The 16670-nt window shown below is 51.1% G+C and overlaps 1 protein-coding gene across 5 annotated transcripts in view; it reads right to left on the bottom strand.

Annotated features, from left to right (window-relative positions):
* TBCD (tubulin folding cofactor D) overlaps positions 1-16670 on the bottom strand; it is a 194283-nt gene that overhangs the window by 70434 nt on the left and 107179 nt on the right. For all 5 annotated transcript variants that reach the window (XM_070483903.1, XM_014865030.3, XM_070483902.1 and 2 more), the window contains exons 14-15: positions 15737-15893; positions 5479-5536 (exon numbers count right to left, since the gene is read on the bottom strand). In XM_070483903.1, coding sequence (XP_070340004.1) covers positions 5479-5536; positions 15737-15893 — 215 coding nt within the window. The remainder of the gene's footprint in view (positions 1-5478; positions 5537-15736; positions 15894-16670) is intronic.

The raw sequence follows: 16670 nt of genomic DNA, 5'->3' as shown, positions 1-16670 counted from the left end.
TCAGCACATGACGGGTCAAGACAGAAGTCAGGGCAGCAATGGCTTCAGGGACCACTTGGGGGGGGGGGCGTCCCCCCACCTGCAAATCCCAAAACCTTCCCCCGCGCCCACCAGCTCTCCAGCATGGAGGGGAAGAGCCCCCAGGGTCCCTGGGCTGCTCCCAGCCCTGGCGGGTGCACAGGATCATCCCACCTGCAGGCAAATGCATGGGCCCAGGCCCTCCTCACCTCAGTGACCACCGCCTGTGAGCAGGGGTGGCCTGGCACACGGAGAGCGTGAAACATTGAGCACAAACAAGAGCACAAACAGGAAAATGCATCTTTACCTGAGGAAGCAGCTTCACGGTAAGAGAAAAGTTATTCCCAACTACGAGGCACCCAGTTCTTACATTTTCAAATGAGCTTCAAACAAACGCATCTTCTACCTTTCACAGTTTTAATTTTGCATCTACTGAGAAAGCAAGGGTACCCTCGCATGGTGTTCAATGCAAAGAATTTCCCCCTAATTTTAAAGGATTTTAGTTTTAACTTTAAAAAGAAAAAAATATTTCTACTGTTTTATTTCACCTCTTCCCCAGTGTTCATAAAGGGATCAGCGCTTTGATTTCTGCTACTGCTCCCTGCAAAAATGTCTCATACTACAGTAAACAGAAAAGAAAATACAGAGGTTAATTTATAAGTACAGATTCAACAAAAGATTCTTACTGTTGACAAATAAAAATGTCAAGCAATAGGATATATTGGAGTATATGAGGAAGCCATTTGGTATAAACCTAATTCGGCCTGACTTTGTTTCTTCCAAAAGGGCTTGAGCACGCATTGCATATCTGCTTAGACATTTCCTATGGCCAGAACAAAGGACCTTGAGATAAAGGTGCAACTTCCCCCCACATTAGCCTTTTTCCTTAGGCTAGGAACTGATTGCTGCACTCACCTTTGACCACCCAGCTCACCTGTGACCACCCAGCTGGAGACAACAGACTGCCACCCTGCTGCGTTCACTGAGACAGAAGACCTACCTGCTGTTTCCAGCAATCGCTGTGCCGACAGAGCAGTCTCGCCACTATTGTAAAAGGGACATTTCAATCATGTGAAACATCCTCTCTGGGGGTACATAACCACTCTGTGCACCCCACTTCTTTGGTGCCCTTTCTTCCTTCGGGAAGAAAGGCCCTGGGTTATAATCCTCAGATTTAAGCTCAGAATAAACTCACCCAAATTTTCATTTATAGATTGGTTATGGATTATTTTCATCGACACTGTATTTCCGAGTCTTACAATTACTGCCTGTGGGTTAACATCAGGGCAAAAGGTGAAGACTCTTCAAAGAACCACTGAGCTTTCTACTGAGGCTCACGACAAAAGGAGAGAAACTACAGGAAGCCAGAGGAAGCTCTGAGCTCTCCCGGCAAACTCTTGAAACAACAAAGTCTAAAAGAGCCTGGGCAGAGCAGGAGCATTTTGCTCTCTCAAGACAGGAGAGGGGCAGGCCATCAGAAACCACCGACAATCAGGACACCCTCTCACTGGGCTCCTGCTCTGAGAGGAGGCAGCGCTGACCTCTGGTCTCACATTGTCCATCCATAAGATGGACATCTGGGCCGGCCCCACAGCATAGTGGTTAAGTTCAGAGCACTCTGCTTTGGCAGCCCGGGTTTGCAGGTTCAGATCCTGGACACAGACCTACACCACTTGTCAGCCACGCTGTGACAGCATCCCACAGACAAAAGAGAGGAAGACTGGCACAGATGTTAGCTCAGGGAGAGTCCTCCTCAGCAAAAAACAAAAAAAAGACAGACACCTACTGAGCTCCCACCGCGTGTCACCAACCTTGCCAAGCATGGGCGGCTGAGGAAGAGACAGAGGGCCAGCATCTGGGCACAAGGGCTGCACTGAAACCAGGCAGTGAGCAGGCCCAGAAGCAACCTGGAAACACCATGTGGTGACGTGTGACAGGAAAAGAGAACAAGATGTGGCCGGTGGAGCATGCTCCAGGATTGATCACTGCGTTTAGCAACTTGGATGCAACAGAGAAATGCCATCACTAAAGAGAAAACAGAAAAGCTGAAAAGACCTCTAGCAAGTAAAGAAACAGAATGAATAATTTAAAATATTTCCCAAGAAACAAAAACCAAAACAAGCCTAGATATTTCTACCCAACATTTAAAGTGAAACAAAACAGTACTGATCTTTTAAAAACTCTTCTACAAAAGAGAAGAGGCAGGAACACTCCCAGCTCCTTCCATGGGGCCACATGACCCTAAATCCAAAGCCAGACAAAATATCACAACCAATCAGAACTAGAGACCAATATCCCTTACGCATACAGACGCAAAATTTCTCAACAAAACTTTGGCAAACCAAATCCAGCAACATACAAAAAAAGGATTATACCGAGGTCAAGTGTATACCAGGAATGCAAGGTCATTTTAACATTTGAAAATCAATTAATACAATACTCCACATTAACAGAATAAAGGACAAAACCCACATGACCATCTCAAAATCTAACATCCTTTTGTGATAATAAAGAAAACCCAACAAACTACAGAACTCCTCAACTTGCTGAAGGGTATTTACGAAAAACCCATAGCTAACAGCGTCCTTGATGGTGAAAGATTGAGAGCTTCCTGAGATCAGCACAGGCAAGGACATCCACTCTCACCACTTCTACTGAACAGCGTACCGGCAGCTCCTCTTACCAGTGGGTCAGGCGAGAAAAAGAATAAAAAGAATCAAGATTGGAAAGGAAAAAGTAGACTTTTCTTTATTCACAGATGACAAGATCCTGTACATAGAGAACTACAAGGAACACACACAGGCCGCACCACCAGACCTGATAACGAGCTCAAAGGAAGAGTGAGGTGAAGGCTCCTCTGTTGCCACGTCTTCCTCCTAACAGAGGCGAGCTGTGTGTGTGGCAGCAGCTGGCCATGTCCGCCTCAGAGCCACTGCGATCCACAGCCTCAGGGAACCCACGTGCAGGGCTCTGGGAACCAGGAATCCACCTCCCACGGGCCTCTGGTGGTGCGGGGGCTCTGGAAAGCATGTGAAGAGGGTGACTCAGCCCTGGGCAGGCTCTCCTGCCGGTGAGCACAGAAGCCATAGCCTGAGCAAGGCAGAGCAGAAAGAACTGTGACCAGGATGCCGCCATCCAGGCCCCAGGCCCCTCTGCGGGCATCCTTCCTGTGGGAGAGAAACAAGCCCTCCCGTGCTCAGGCCACACTTGCTGGGATTTCTGCAGAAGCAGTGGGGTCTAACAGTGGCTGATGCAAGAAGTGCCCTCCCCATTTTAACAACCACTCACATGGGCACCTGGCCTGGATGGCCACACCACTGCCCTCCAACTGTCCTCTCCCACCTAAGCCGGTCCTTTCCCGGGATCCCCAGCCACTCCAGCCTGTGTTGTCGGCCCTCACCTCCAAGCGTGAAGGCCCCAAGCTTGAGCATGACACTAAGGACCCTAAAACATGTCCACACGTCAGACTGGCTATCTCCTGAGGGCACGGGAACATCCCCAGCATGGCAGTGATTCTCCAACACCCCACTTTCAGGACAGCACCTCATCTGTTGGAGGACGTCTGCGTGCACTTTGTGTTCCGCCATCAAGTCTTAGTTCTCACCTTTGACATAGCCAGGCACAAAGTCAACAACGTCTCCTACAAACTAAACTTTCAACCTGTACCTGCCCACCATCACTGCTTCAGAATCTCCCCCACAATGTCTCCTTCGGTTAATTTTTTTAAAACCTCCTGAAGTATAGCACACACACGGAAAAGTGCACAAGCCGTCAGCATGCACTTCAACAAGTAAGCACGAAGTGAGGACTTTAAGTTCCTTCCATACAGACACCTCACCTATGTCTGTCTCACAAACTTGCACAGCCTCTGCCTGGACCTCCTGCACCCGAGGCCCAGCTGCTTCGCTCACCTTCTACTAACAGACCCCCAATGATGGGTGCTCACTCCTCTCCTGGCACCTAAACACCTGCTTTCAGCCTCCGAGCCTGTGGGCAGAGTGCTCCCCAGCGAGGCCCTCTCTGCACTCGCCCACCCGTCCAGCTGGGGGCCAACTGCTCCTGAGACAGGAAAATCGGCCTCCCTGTGACGCAGTGGGAGCCCCCAGGCAAGGGGAGGAGGGCCTTTCCACTCCCCACTTGGGGACCTACAACCTGACCCCTCCAGGCACCCTCTCCATCCCCTCAGCCCAACCGTCCACAGGACCATTCACGTCACATCAAACGAGACCCACCACACCCCGTCTCTGACCACACTGCGGGCCTACGGAAACTCCTCACCAGTTGGTCCCAGCATGTCTTCAGCCAGCCTCTCTTCAGCTTACCTCTCAACTAGGCCCTTGCCTCCCGCTGGTCTCCTAGTCAGATAGTCGCCCCCTCAGCACTCTCCTGCTAACCCTGACTACGCTGCGGAGAGCACCAGAGCCCTCCCGGCTTCACCTTGCCCACCGCCCAGAGCCAGCGTCGCCGCTGCATCTTTCTCAAGTGCTGCCTCTGTGTCCATTCTTCACCTCTCAGAGCCTGCGCAGCTGCTTGTCTGTACCTAAAACTGAGGCTCTCGTCTTCAAACGGGTCTGCAGGCTCAGCTGCCAAGCTCTCTGCAGAGCCAGGGTCTGCCATTCCCTCACAACCTACATCAGCCCGTGAGTCTGAGCCTGATCTAAGTGACTGACCATCAGGAAGACAGCCACGCCTGAAGCTGGAGCACAACCATCAACATCCCCAGAGAACAACCTGGGGACACAGCCCTGCAGCCATCACCTGTCACCGGCATCCCCAGGAACCTCCCAAAGCCAGAGCTCAGGGCCGCAGCCTCGCTTTGTCGGAGAAGCAGTGAGGTAGCCATGCGGAGACTCCTGGTCAATGCCTTTAAGATGCAGCTGTGGAGCCGGTGAAAAGCTCTTTGCATCCGCAATGCCCCCCAACGTGACAGGGATCTGGGGAGCCAGGCATCAGTGTTCAAACACATCAGGCTATGCTGGCGCCGCCAGGCACATCCAGTGAGAGGCCCTGGACCGAGTGAAGTGACCACGTGAAGCCAAGCTGACCTATGCTCAACAACGGCTCCTCCTGAGGCTCGGAGCAGCCTGATCTGCGTCACACCACGTCATACTCACAGAACCCACCTTCTCTTTCTTCCTCAGAGCTCGGGCCACCTGGAGCTGTGTCTGGTCATCCACCTATGATGCTCCAGAGACGGCAGCAGTTCTCCGCATGCTTGGGGTGGGGGCATTTGATCCTGACCCACCCTTCCCAGGCTACCCAGAGGACAAGAACTGCACTCCAGGGCGTGGCTTCCCCAGGAGCCGCCCTCAACGGTTCCCTCATCAGCTCCCCTCATGTCACTCCTGCTGACAAGTGAGCAGCTGGGCAGCAGTGGGGAGAGCACACGGCTTGGTGGAGCCTCACGGTTCAGCGCCTGCCCCACACCGGTATGAAAAGGAACAAAACGGGGAAACTTACAGAGGCTGCTCTCCTGCAGGTTACACTGCGGTCGAACACTGCAGCAATCACCAGCGCACTGTGAAAAAGAGGGAAAATGACTAATTAAAAGGAAAGCTGCCAAAGAACACAGACCCTGGGAGACTGACGAGACGGCCTTGTCTTTCATTTGCTCATTCATGACCCTTCGCTCACTGCAGGCTTCGGAGGGACACTTGAGAGGGCACTGAGGGTGGCCACCCCTGAGGCTGATGAGAGCCACCCAACGGGGCACGCCTGAGCGCCATCCAAGGCTGCTGTGCATGGGGCCTCAGAAGCAGCCATGCTCAGCCTTCTCTGGTGGCATCTCATGGAAGCAGGGTGCCCTAGAGGTGGGGAACTGGCAGCATGAGGGTGGGGAGAATGGGCATGGCTGAAAGAGATGCTTCAGGGCCGAGGCGAGAGCCTTGCTTAGTGGACAGCAAGCACAGACAGAGAAACCACAGGCAGCAGCGGAGCCTCTTTTGCGGGAGCAGCCACCCCAGAAACCGCCCGGCCAAGCACAGAAACCAGCTCTCAGGGCTCACACAAAGTCCTACAGATGGCATGGCCACCCAAGCCAAAACACGACCACACTCAGAAGAAGCCTTCCCAAACCGGTAACATTCATCAGGCTTCATTTAAATCTCTCTTCCTTAGATCATCACATTTAATTGCTACGGATACACCAGAAAGTACTCATTTGACTTTGCATGGCTTTAGTGACAACAGAAAACAAAGGATTCAGGGCAGGAGTAGAGACCAAGTGTTGTTTCTAAGTGAAACTTGAGAATTTGCATCTCCTATCAGCCTACAGAGAAAATGTTTTGAAAAAGGGTATTTCAAGAGACACAGAGGTCACCTCAAAGGGATGTTGCCCACCCACCCACCTGACAGCTGGGGGCCTAACACTACCCCCACTCCTGTTTCTACATCTTGAACCTCTTCCTCCCACCCAGTTCTTGGGACACTCCAGGTGGCACACCTGCATTTTCTAGTTCTTCGGCCTAAGCAACAACTTCCTGAACCCAGTCAATCCCTCCAGCTGACCATGTCTGTGGACACCCCCGTGTCGGGCAGTTCAGTGCTCCCTCCCACAGACGTCCAGGTGCTAATCCCCAGAACCTGTGAACGTGGGGCATCACCTGGCAAAGGGGAGTTAAGGCTGTGGATGCTATTAAGTTTGCTGATCAACGTACCTTACAAGAGGGAAATTATTCTGGCAGACCCAGTGTAATCACAAAAGTCCTTAGAAATGGGACCACGAGGCGGGAGAGGAAGAACCAGAGATATGCAGCTTGAGAGGGACTCAGCCAGAAGCTGCTGACTTTGAAGGTGGAGGAAGCATCACGAGCCTTGGACCGAGGCAGCCTCTAGAAGCTGGAAAAGGCGGGAATCAGCTTCCCCCAGGAACCAGTCGGTTCCACACCTTGGTTCCAGCCCAGTGAGACCCGTGTCAGACTAGTGACTAGGGTCCCTCCTATTATCATTCCTTCTACCAGCCGAAGCTGAAAGCAATTTCAGCAAAACTCTGTTAACAGAAAGTCATTTCCTTTTCCTCTCTAAACTCTTTGTTATATCACAAACTATAGCCAAAAAGAGATTTTTTTTAAAAATCAGGCTTAAGGGGGCCAGCCCCGTGGCCGAGTGGTTAAGTTTGCACGCTCCACTTCAGCAGCCCAGAGTTTCGCCGGTTCAGACATGGCACTGCTCATCAAGCCATGCTGAGGTGGCATCCCACATGCCACAACTAGAAGGACCCACAACTAAAAATACACAACTATGTACCAGGGGGCTTTGGGAGAAAAAGCAAAAATAAAATCTTTTAAAAAAAAAGTCAGGCTTAAAACCAAAGGAAATTCATCTTACTTTAGGAAGAACATTTTAAAATTAATTGATTCTTTTTTTTTTTCCTGCTTTATCTCCCCAAACCCCCCTGTACACAGTTGTATACCTTATTTGCAGGTCCTTCTAGCTGTGGGATGTGGGACACCACCTCAACGTGTCCTGACGAGCAGTGCCATGTCCGCGCCCAGGATCCGAACCCTGGGCCGCCACAGCGGAGCGCGCGAACTTAACCACTCGGCCACGGAGCCGGCCCCTTAAAATTAATTGATTCTATTTCAACATCATAATGGCTTTTGTTAACAAAATATTAGAAATCATTAAACTGATCAAGACTTGCATTAATGTGATCTTATAATAATTAAAAATTATATGACTTGTTCTTAACAAAAAATATTTGGTATTTTATTCTAAACATATTCTCAGAATTAATGGAATCTTAAGTATTACATTTACATACTAAGAACCTTTTTTTAACCCATAAAATCATATCTAGGAAAAGAGATTAACCAAGAATTTCTGCTTTCCTTTTACATCTGACAAGAAAAATGTGGACTTTTGTCTTTATTGACTTTGAGTCCAGGTAATACTATCAAAAATTCACATTTTACACTGAATTCTTGAAATTTCCTGTCAATTTATTTGTTGTAAATTACAATTTTTAAATTATGGAACACTGATTAATGAGGAGAGAACAGAACAAATACAGAGAAGAAACTTAAAATCACCTGGCACCCTACAAGCTGGCCATGATCCCTGTAATGACTCACTGCTAAGTTATGAGTCAGTTTAAACAACTCCTCTAAGGTGGCCAGACCAAGAGTGTCCCTGGATCAGGCCCAGGCCCCCTCGGACTCCCAGGCCACCCGTGTGTGGACACTCTGACCCTGCTTAGGGCAGGCTGAGTCCAATTTCAACCGAGCTTTTCTTGGTGCAGCCAAAGCCACTAAGAAAAATCACAAGTCATGTTTTCTGCCACCCACCAGTGCAGTGCAGGTGTGCAGAGCAGTGAAAGCCATCAGGGGAGCCCAGTCTGAGGGTGCACCTGCTCTGCAGAACTGAGTAAAGACAACTGAGCTTCGAGTCTTTAAGCTCATGTCGCAGTTGTGCCAAAATATTAATAGAAGACTGTGTTTGGGTTCGTTTCTAATTTTGTTGTATGTATTACTTCCCTTCCCTCCAGCCCCCTCACCTAAAACCACAGCTGACAGCCACACGGAAGGGGCTTCACATTCTTTCTCACAGCTATCTGCTAGTCACCTGAGGGGCGCAGGCCAAGCTCGGGCCGCCCCGCCACCTGCAGGGCCCCTCTCACAATGAGAACCATGTGAAACCGTGCTCACACTCACCTCCAAGCACCCCTCCTCTGTGTTCAGCCTCAGGTGGGTCTGCGGAACCCCAGCAGCTCTAATTGGTCGGGCAGCTGTGGTGAGGCCAGTCCATACATCTCAGTCCCTGTGTTTGCTGGCCACAGAGCAATGATTCTTAAAGAGACTGTGTGTTATGGGAGCCCTAGAAGGGGCGCTATTTCTGAGTAACACGAAGCAGAAACAACTGTGCACGGCGCGCAGTGGTCTACCTAGGGCGTGAGATCCCTCCTGTCTCCTTTATAGCGAGGGCACACTGCCGTGTGGGCACAAGAAGCAGACCTCCCACACAGCTCACACAGACGGCAGGCGAGGCCGCCCAACACAGCCACACATGGGCCCAGCTCAGCCCCAGGCCAGCTCCGAGGGGACTGCGCGGCTGTAGCCTGCACACCTGACCGCAGGGCACTCAGATGGCCCCACCCACTTCAGTCAGGTGGGCTTCTGCACTCACAAGTAAATGGCTTAAAATAATTACTGGTTTATCTATATTTACCAAACTCTGCAGAACGCAGCAGAACAAATATAACAATGCCACTTAAAAAACACAGCTTTTAAAAGTATAGACTCTTACTTCAACAAATCAACTGTGCATATACTTATAAACGTAACAGGTTTTTAACATTGATTTGGACTAAATTTTTAAAACTATTCTAATTTCACACTTTCAGAACAAAACTGGCTTATCTAGAAATACTAGTATGTTTCAATTAAAAACAGGTATGACAATACTGGTTAAATAAAATACAAAAGCTCCCGAAGGCTCCCAATTTCCCCGTGTGCCTCAGAAGTTCTCCTCAGCAAGACCAGGCCAAGCATGAGTCATGCACTTTCGTTTCCCATTTCAGAGACTGGCCGGGCCGTAAAGAGCCCCACGGTGGGCCGGCCACACAGTCATCTGTGGGGCTGGAATGCGTCTCAGGTGTCCTTCCATTTGCTTTCGCTGCAGAAGTTTATGCGATACTTCATCAGGTTTCCCAACAAGAGAAATGGTCTACATCAAACAGAATGGACTTTCTTTCCTATCAGAGCGAGGGGAGCTGCGTGCCCTGACCTGCCCCAGCTCCAGGCGCCTGGTTTTTAGCAGGATCAGCAAAGAGCAGGTCTTCCCCCAAACTCAATCTTTGTTAGTTTGTATAATATTTTATAGCAATAAAAATCAAAATATACTATGTTTACCTTAAGTAACAGTAATCTAGTCATTTCAAAGGCAAAATTTTTTAAATATCAGACTAATAATTTATTATCCATCCACATTGTTTGAAAACTGTAAATCACAATTTTTTGAGTAAAATGCCTATGGCTGAATTTTCCTCCCCTAAGTCGTGAGAATCAAACCTCACACCAGTTAACACAGGATGAAACGAGAACTTTTACAGCATTTGTAAGTCACAGTAGAGCTGAAATGGAGGCTGAGAGGAGATTCACCAGGTGGACGGATGGGGACACTCTGGTCAGTAAACGCCACTTAACTTTTCTTGAAAACAGCAGGGTTATCTTCCCCTGGAAGTCTGCCCTCAACAGACGCTGAGTGAGAACAAGACGCTGAGTGAGAACAAGACGTAGCTTTGAGCAACACTAGCCACTTCCTGATTTTTTAGGACAATCTTGCCCTCGAGGAAGAGATCTAGGAGCCAATCCCCAGGCTGCCCACGCTGCTCTGCTCGCAGGGCTGGCTCTGCAGGCTGAGTCCGTGCTGCCCCTGGCGCGGGAGGGGCCCTGCAGGCTGATGTCAACAGGAGCTCGGCTTACAAAAGAGTTTCAGGTGAGGAAATCGGTAGAAGGTGACGGCCAACGCACATGCTGGCAAAAACGAGGGCTCTTTTTTTTTTTTTTTTGCAAATTACCTTTTGATTACTGGTGAGAAGGCATTTTCTAGATAATGCACAGCCATCCTGTTCCATTTTAACTTTGTGTGTCTCATTGTTCCTAAATTACACTTGGCTTTTCAGGAAGCCCTATTTACTTTTCCACAAAATAATTATTCCAGCTCTTAATCCGTCTGTGTATAATGCTTAGGAAATGCAGGTTTTCAAAACTTACCAACACTAATTCAAAACATGATTTAATTTACCTAAAAACTTCCTTTGTGACATTTATAAAGCAGACAGGATCAGCACATATTCACATGAAGAGGTGAAGAACAGTTCCTCCAAGTTCCTTTAGGAGAAGCGCACAACCAGCCCTGAGTCCACCCCCTTCCGTGCTGTCTGAGGAGGCCCCAGTGTGCCCTCCCTCCACGTGGGTGCCCTCGCTGAGCCCAGCCCTGCATCCTCAGCACTGCTACTGCCTGCTTCTTTTCACCAGACGTTCCTACTTCATTTACAGAATTACATGCTGATCTCAACTGTCTACTTTCGCAGGATCCACTGAAGAGTTCGTGAAATATGGTTAAAGACATCAAGATTTTATCAGGTGCCAGGATTAATGGGCTTAAAAGCTGACAATTAAACTGTGGTCACTTATTACAAACCAAGAGAGGTGGATCTCGAAGGACACACCCCAACCGATACTCCTGGGACAGGGAGGCGCGCAGCGTCCTCCAGGCTCGCCTGGCACCGTGACTCACCTCCCAGGCCCCTCCCTGCCCCTACACCTGCAGTCTAGGTGGACCAGGAAGGGCTGGTACACAGGTTCCCTCAGAACCTGCCAAACTGGACTGAGAAACCTGCCAGCAGGGCTCCAAAGGGCACTTGCTGACCCGAGCCTGGGACGGGGACAAGAGGGGCCTTCTCAGCAGAGACTCCACGAGGCCATGCACTCCAGGGCTAATTAGGAGAAATCAGAAAGGCTATGAAGCAGGAGGCTCCGGGCTGCCCTGCCAGCTGGTGGTTTCGGTATGTGTGACTCGCAGTAAACTCATTAGCAACCCTCAGGCATGCCCAGGAAGTCAAGGAAATTTAACCTCCACCAAGATCAAAGGACCCAAGTGGAACCATATGGGTTTCTGCAGACAGACGCTGGCCACCATCACAGGATAATTGTTCGCTGGCCCCTCAGGCCTGATACAGGTCTTAAAATAAGTCCCCGCTCAGAAAGGTCAGTGTCCTGGACACCCACCTCCATACCTCCCATTCAGTACAGACACAGCCATACTTACCAGACACACTGGCAGGCCCCCTGAGGGGATGGAGGGGTCCCCTGTAGATCTCCGCAGGACCCCCCAGGGGATGGCTCGGTCCCACCCTCTCAGCTACAAGCAGATCTGCAAAGTCACTTTCACTCTGACACGGCAGAACAACCCCGGCCACCTGCATGGGCCCACACAGTGCAGGAACTGGCCTCCTCAAAGCCCTCTCCCCTCAGGCCCTCCCACGGAAAGCGAATCACATGGCAGGACCCTCATTGTGGGGAGCCAGCTCAGTGGCCCCAAACCTGCCTTCCCTTTCCTGGATAGTGGAGTGCTGCCCTCCAGCCTCCATGAAGACTCGACCCACTTCAGGCTGGGATGCAGAGCTCCAACCGTGAGGGTAGCTTGGTCAGGTCACGGTGCAGCCTGAACAGCAGGCGTGTGTCCAAGGGTCCCCGGGGCAAGTGATCACCCACGCCTGGAGTCACAGAATCAGGCCACCATCTACTTTCACACCCACATCATGCTAAGGCCAGCTGAGAACTGATCAGCAACCCCTTTCATAGAGGGGTCTTTCGCTTCATGAAGTCACCATCGAGGTTCGTGCTGCTATGCTAAGTTCTGAAGCTGCAGAAGCAGAGGTTAAAGAGTGTCCCTCCCAAAGCCCAGGCCCAGGGCGAACCCTTCTCTCGGGCCCAATGCAGCAGTGGGGACACTAGGGCTTGGGACCATTTGCCAGGATCGTCTCTCTCTTCGAGGTGGCAGCGAAGAGAGACGCTCTGAGGCTCACACCTCTGGTGTGGTGAGACACTTTCCTGGGGCAGAGGACTGCGGGACAGCCACTCTCTCCAGTGCCGGCTCTGGATGTGCGGGGCTCCCACCCTCCAGGTGGGCAAAGCCTTACTCCATTCCAGTCTCCTCTGCCAACACTTCAGCCTTTGGCCCTGCTCCTCCTGTTAGGCTGGACCAAGGAGGTCCCTGGAGAAAGGAGAGGCACAGATTCCCTTTAAGTCTACAGCTCTCAGACGAAAGTGAAACTGAGAAAGGGCTGAGTCAGGATTATTTCCACCTTGAAACGAGAATGGGCACCTAAGGAGCCAGGCTCTCTTGAACAGTCGCATGTCTGCCTTCACAGTGGGTGGTCGGGGCTTCTCAGCAGAGGCAGTACCGTACAGTGGCGCAGAGACGGGCCCAGGCATCCGCCACGGCTCCAGGCCCAACCAGCACCATCAGCCCTGAGACTCTGGGCAGGCATCCTCGAAGCCCGGTACCTGAGGGTCACTGTAGGTATTAAACCAGTTTGCTGGTTTCCTGTTTAACTCAAGGGGCCACTGGGTCTCGAGGAGTGAGCTTGTTTTGCAGAAGAGAACGTCCTCAGGGAGGTGGCCATCACCAGAGGGCTGGCCCTCAGTAGCTGTTGAAGCCCGGAAGTCAGACTGCCCAGGGGCCTTTAGGGAGTGACTCCTTTGTCTCCCCGAAGCCCCTCAGCTCTATAAACCACCCCCACCCCGCCTTTCTGTTCTTGGGGAGGCAGATTTGGGACAACCCAGGCTCCCACCTACTTGTCTTGGCCAATTTGAATAGTCTTTGTCCATCTCAGTGTTTGGCTTGCTGGCCATCGGGCACGCGAACTTGAGGTTCAGAGGTTGAGTACCGTCCTCAGCGCTGTCCCTTGCTTCGTCCTCAGCGGAATGGGAATAACCCAGCACCTACCCAGCTCACAGCATTGCCGCAGAAACGGAATGAGACAGTAGCAATCTACACAAGTGTTATTGTCTTGTGACTGCTGATATAAACAATAAGAAAAATACTTTTTTTTTGCTTTCATTCTCTAGTTACAGAAGCAACTTCCAAAAAGTTGAGGAGCTGGACAAGAAAGCAGAGGAAGCACCTTCCCTAAAGCCGTACTAAACAACCAAGAAAGCCAGCTCACGGTCAGAACAATGGGAGAGGGGAACACACGCCCGCGGGCAGGGCCCCGGAGCTGGCAGTCTCCCCAGGCAGTCTGGCCCTAGCTCCCTGAAGAACAGGAGCAGACAGGGCCCTCGGGGAGGAGTGAGGGAGGAGGTGCAGGCACCTGGTCTCTGCCACCCTGGGCCTTCCCAGCCTCAGGCCAGCTGTTATCCACAACCACATCTGCACAAGACCACTGTCCCTCGCTCCGCCCTTCCCCTCCCAAGGGTGGACAAGAGTAGGAAGAGTCAGTCATCTTTACGACTTCCTTGGAAGTACGTTATCTCCTGGAACAGGGCTCAGAATCCTCAGGCTCCTCTGTGGGCTTAGCTTTGATGTAAGTCAAGATTGAGAGATACAGGCCTTGGCCACACTTCCTGGTCAGTAAACAGGCCTGAGGTCCCTCTCCCGACCCTAGAAATCTCTGGTGAGATGAAACACCAGGGAGAATAAAATGACGCTCCAGGCCCAGTGAACCCATGCTGGAGGAGCTGCAGGGGCCGGAGACCCTCGGCTGCTCCCTCACAGTGTGCTGCTTGCCAGGCAGAACCTGCAGCTGCTGCTGGCACTCAGGAACGCCTGGGTGGAGGATCTGGTATACCCCAGCTGGAGGAAGTGAAGGCTTCCGGGGCAGAGAGTAGGGCTGTGCAACTGGTTTGAGACCTGCGGGTCTCACACACACTCTCTTCAGGCGTCAGCATGGATCTCAGCGTGACATCTCCCAAAGGCTGTGGGACAGAGCTCCCAAAGCCTGAGCTTAATTTTGAAACCCATTTCCCAGTAAAGGTCGTCAGGTAAGTGTAACGCACCATGATTAATGCAGTGGCTACTCTGTGCTCAGCACCCTTCCTCTGGCTACTTAATAAACAGGAAATTAGACCTGACCTCCTTCAAGTCAAAGGAACTTATTTCAATCCAAACATAATGGATCAGAGTACAAAAGCTAACGTAAAAATTCACTACACTGGGGACACATCTGTTTTGCATTTTTCACAAGCAAAGAAACATCAGATCCTGAAAATGAAGCATGACATCACAGGAGCCGAGATGCCCTTGGGGGCTCAGCGAGGCGCACACATTGAAACCAGGGGGCCAAGAGCCCCAACACAAGCTCAGGAGCCCAGGCCTGCCGCAGTCTGCATGGGGTTCTGGGGGTGCCCCAGGCCTGCCACAGTCTGCACGGGGTTCTGGGGGGGGCCCTGGGCCTGCCACAGTCTGTACGGGGTTCTGGGGGGGGCCCTGGGCCTGCCGCAGTCTACACGGGGTTCTGGGGAGCCCCGGGCCTGCGGTAGTCTACACGGGCTTCTGGGGTGGCACCGTGCCTGCCGCAGTCTGCACAGGGTTCTGGGGGGGCCCAGAGCCTGCTGGTTTCCATTCTTTCACAGGAACCAGAGAAAATACACTTTTTCCTACCTCACAGAGCTGTTCTGAAGAGCACCGACTTTCATTTCAAGGGTCCTGACGATAAGCGTGCTAGTGAATGTTGTCACAAGTGGACATCTGTGTCCATAACAATTAGTAGGCTTAGGCTGTACAACACCTAGCCCCTCAACAAGAGCGTGAAGGCTTCCTTTCCCAGCGTTCCAGAGCATTCCCAAGGAACTCCTTCCAAGGTAAAGATGGTAACAGCTGAATTTCCAGAATTTCTCTCTCAGTAGAACAGACAGACTCACCTGATGGATTCACGTGTCGCCCACCTGTGTTTCTTCCTCAACCTTCAAGATGCAGATTACCTTTATCTAAGGATCTGCTAACCACAGGCCAGCCAAAGCCTCCAGAACATTCCTCCTAAACACTTGGTTTGAACTGCTTACCCACAAAAAAAGGATTATAATCCCAAGCTGCTTCTTTTTCATAGACCATCCTTTAAAATCATATAATTAGCTCACCAGTACTATTCCTGGCACATAACTTATGGGAAAGGCCCCATGCCGGCTGTCTCTCACACACACTGCCACCAGGAGGAGGCAATCCAGGGACAACAAGAGAGATGGATCAATCCTCCCACAACCCTAACAAGCTTTACCTCGAAATCTCGGCCACGAAGGGCTTCAGCTCCTGCGGCTCGTAGGCACGTGCAAAGGCCCAGCACACGTAGCAGGCAGCATCCCTGACATTGGCGCCCACACTGCAGGCACCCCGCTTCTCCTCGTAGATCAGCGCCTTCAGGATCACAGCGACAACTGGGCACAGGAGACAAAGACTGTGAGGACAGGACTGTGGAGGCAGCACGAGAGGTTTAAGTAGCAGCATCTGTTGTCACAACACGGCTCTGTCTGCACCTCACACCAAACAGAGGCGGGTACGACGATCCGTACTCCAATCCAAAGACGTTCTCTAAGTTATGACCCTGTCAGAAAGAAAACATTTGGAAGGACAGAAGTCCACCAACTCAAATCAAGTGAAAAAGTTTCTTAAGAGCTGCCCCCAAATTACACAAAAAAGTACAAGTTCCTACAGAGAGGCAAGAAAGTGCCCACTGAAGGGTACCCACGAGCCTGAGGAGGTTCGCGGAACGCAGGCGGCTGGCAGAGAGCAAGGAGAGCACCACAGCTCAGCGGGGCAGGAGGACGGGCCTTGTCAGCAGGGACACCTTCAGAGAGGAAAGTACATCTGAGCCCAGGGGACACCAGCCCTGCAGGCTCGTTTCACGGACCCTTAGAGACAGATCAGCTCCTAACTCTGTCCAGAAGCAGCTCCCATCTGAGGAGCAATCTCGTGGGGAGAGGAGACGGCTCGCTCTGCACAGAGGGCGTCTGTAAGCGCGGGGCCTCTGAACTGAGAACGAGGACAATAAAGTAAATCAAGCCCAGGGTTACTTCTGGGTTAACTTTAGGAATAATCTAGGTATGTTTCATTATTTAAATATCTGTAATATTTAGAGTAATCTGAAGTACATAACGGATTATCTTTCTGGGCCATTTGAAAATGTCTAACTGAATAATTTAATATTGCACACG

This window comes from Equus asinus, chromosome 13 (genome assembly GCF_041296235.1).
Source record: "Equus asinus isolate D_3611 breed Donkey chromosome 13, EquAss-T2T_v2, whole genome shotgun sequence".
NCBI classification, from domain to species: Eukaryota; Metazoa; Chordata; class Mammalia; order Perissodactyla; family Equidae; genus Equus; species Equus asinus.
The sequence above is the reverse complement of the archived record's forward strand: the minus strand, read 5'-3'. Positions and strand labels throughout refer to the sequence as shown.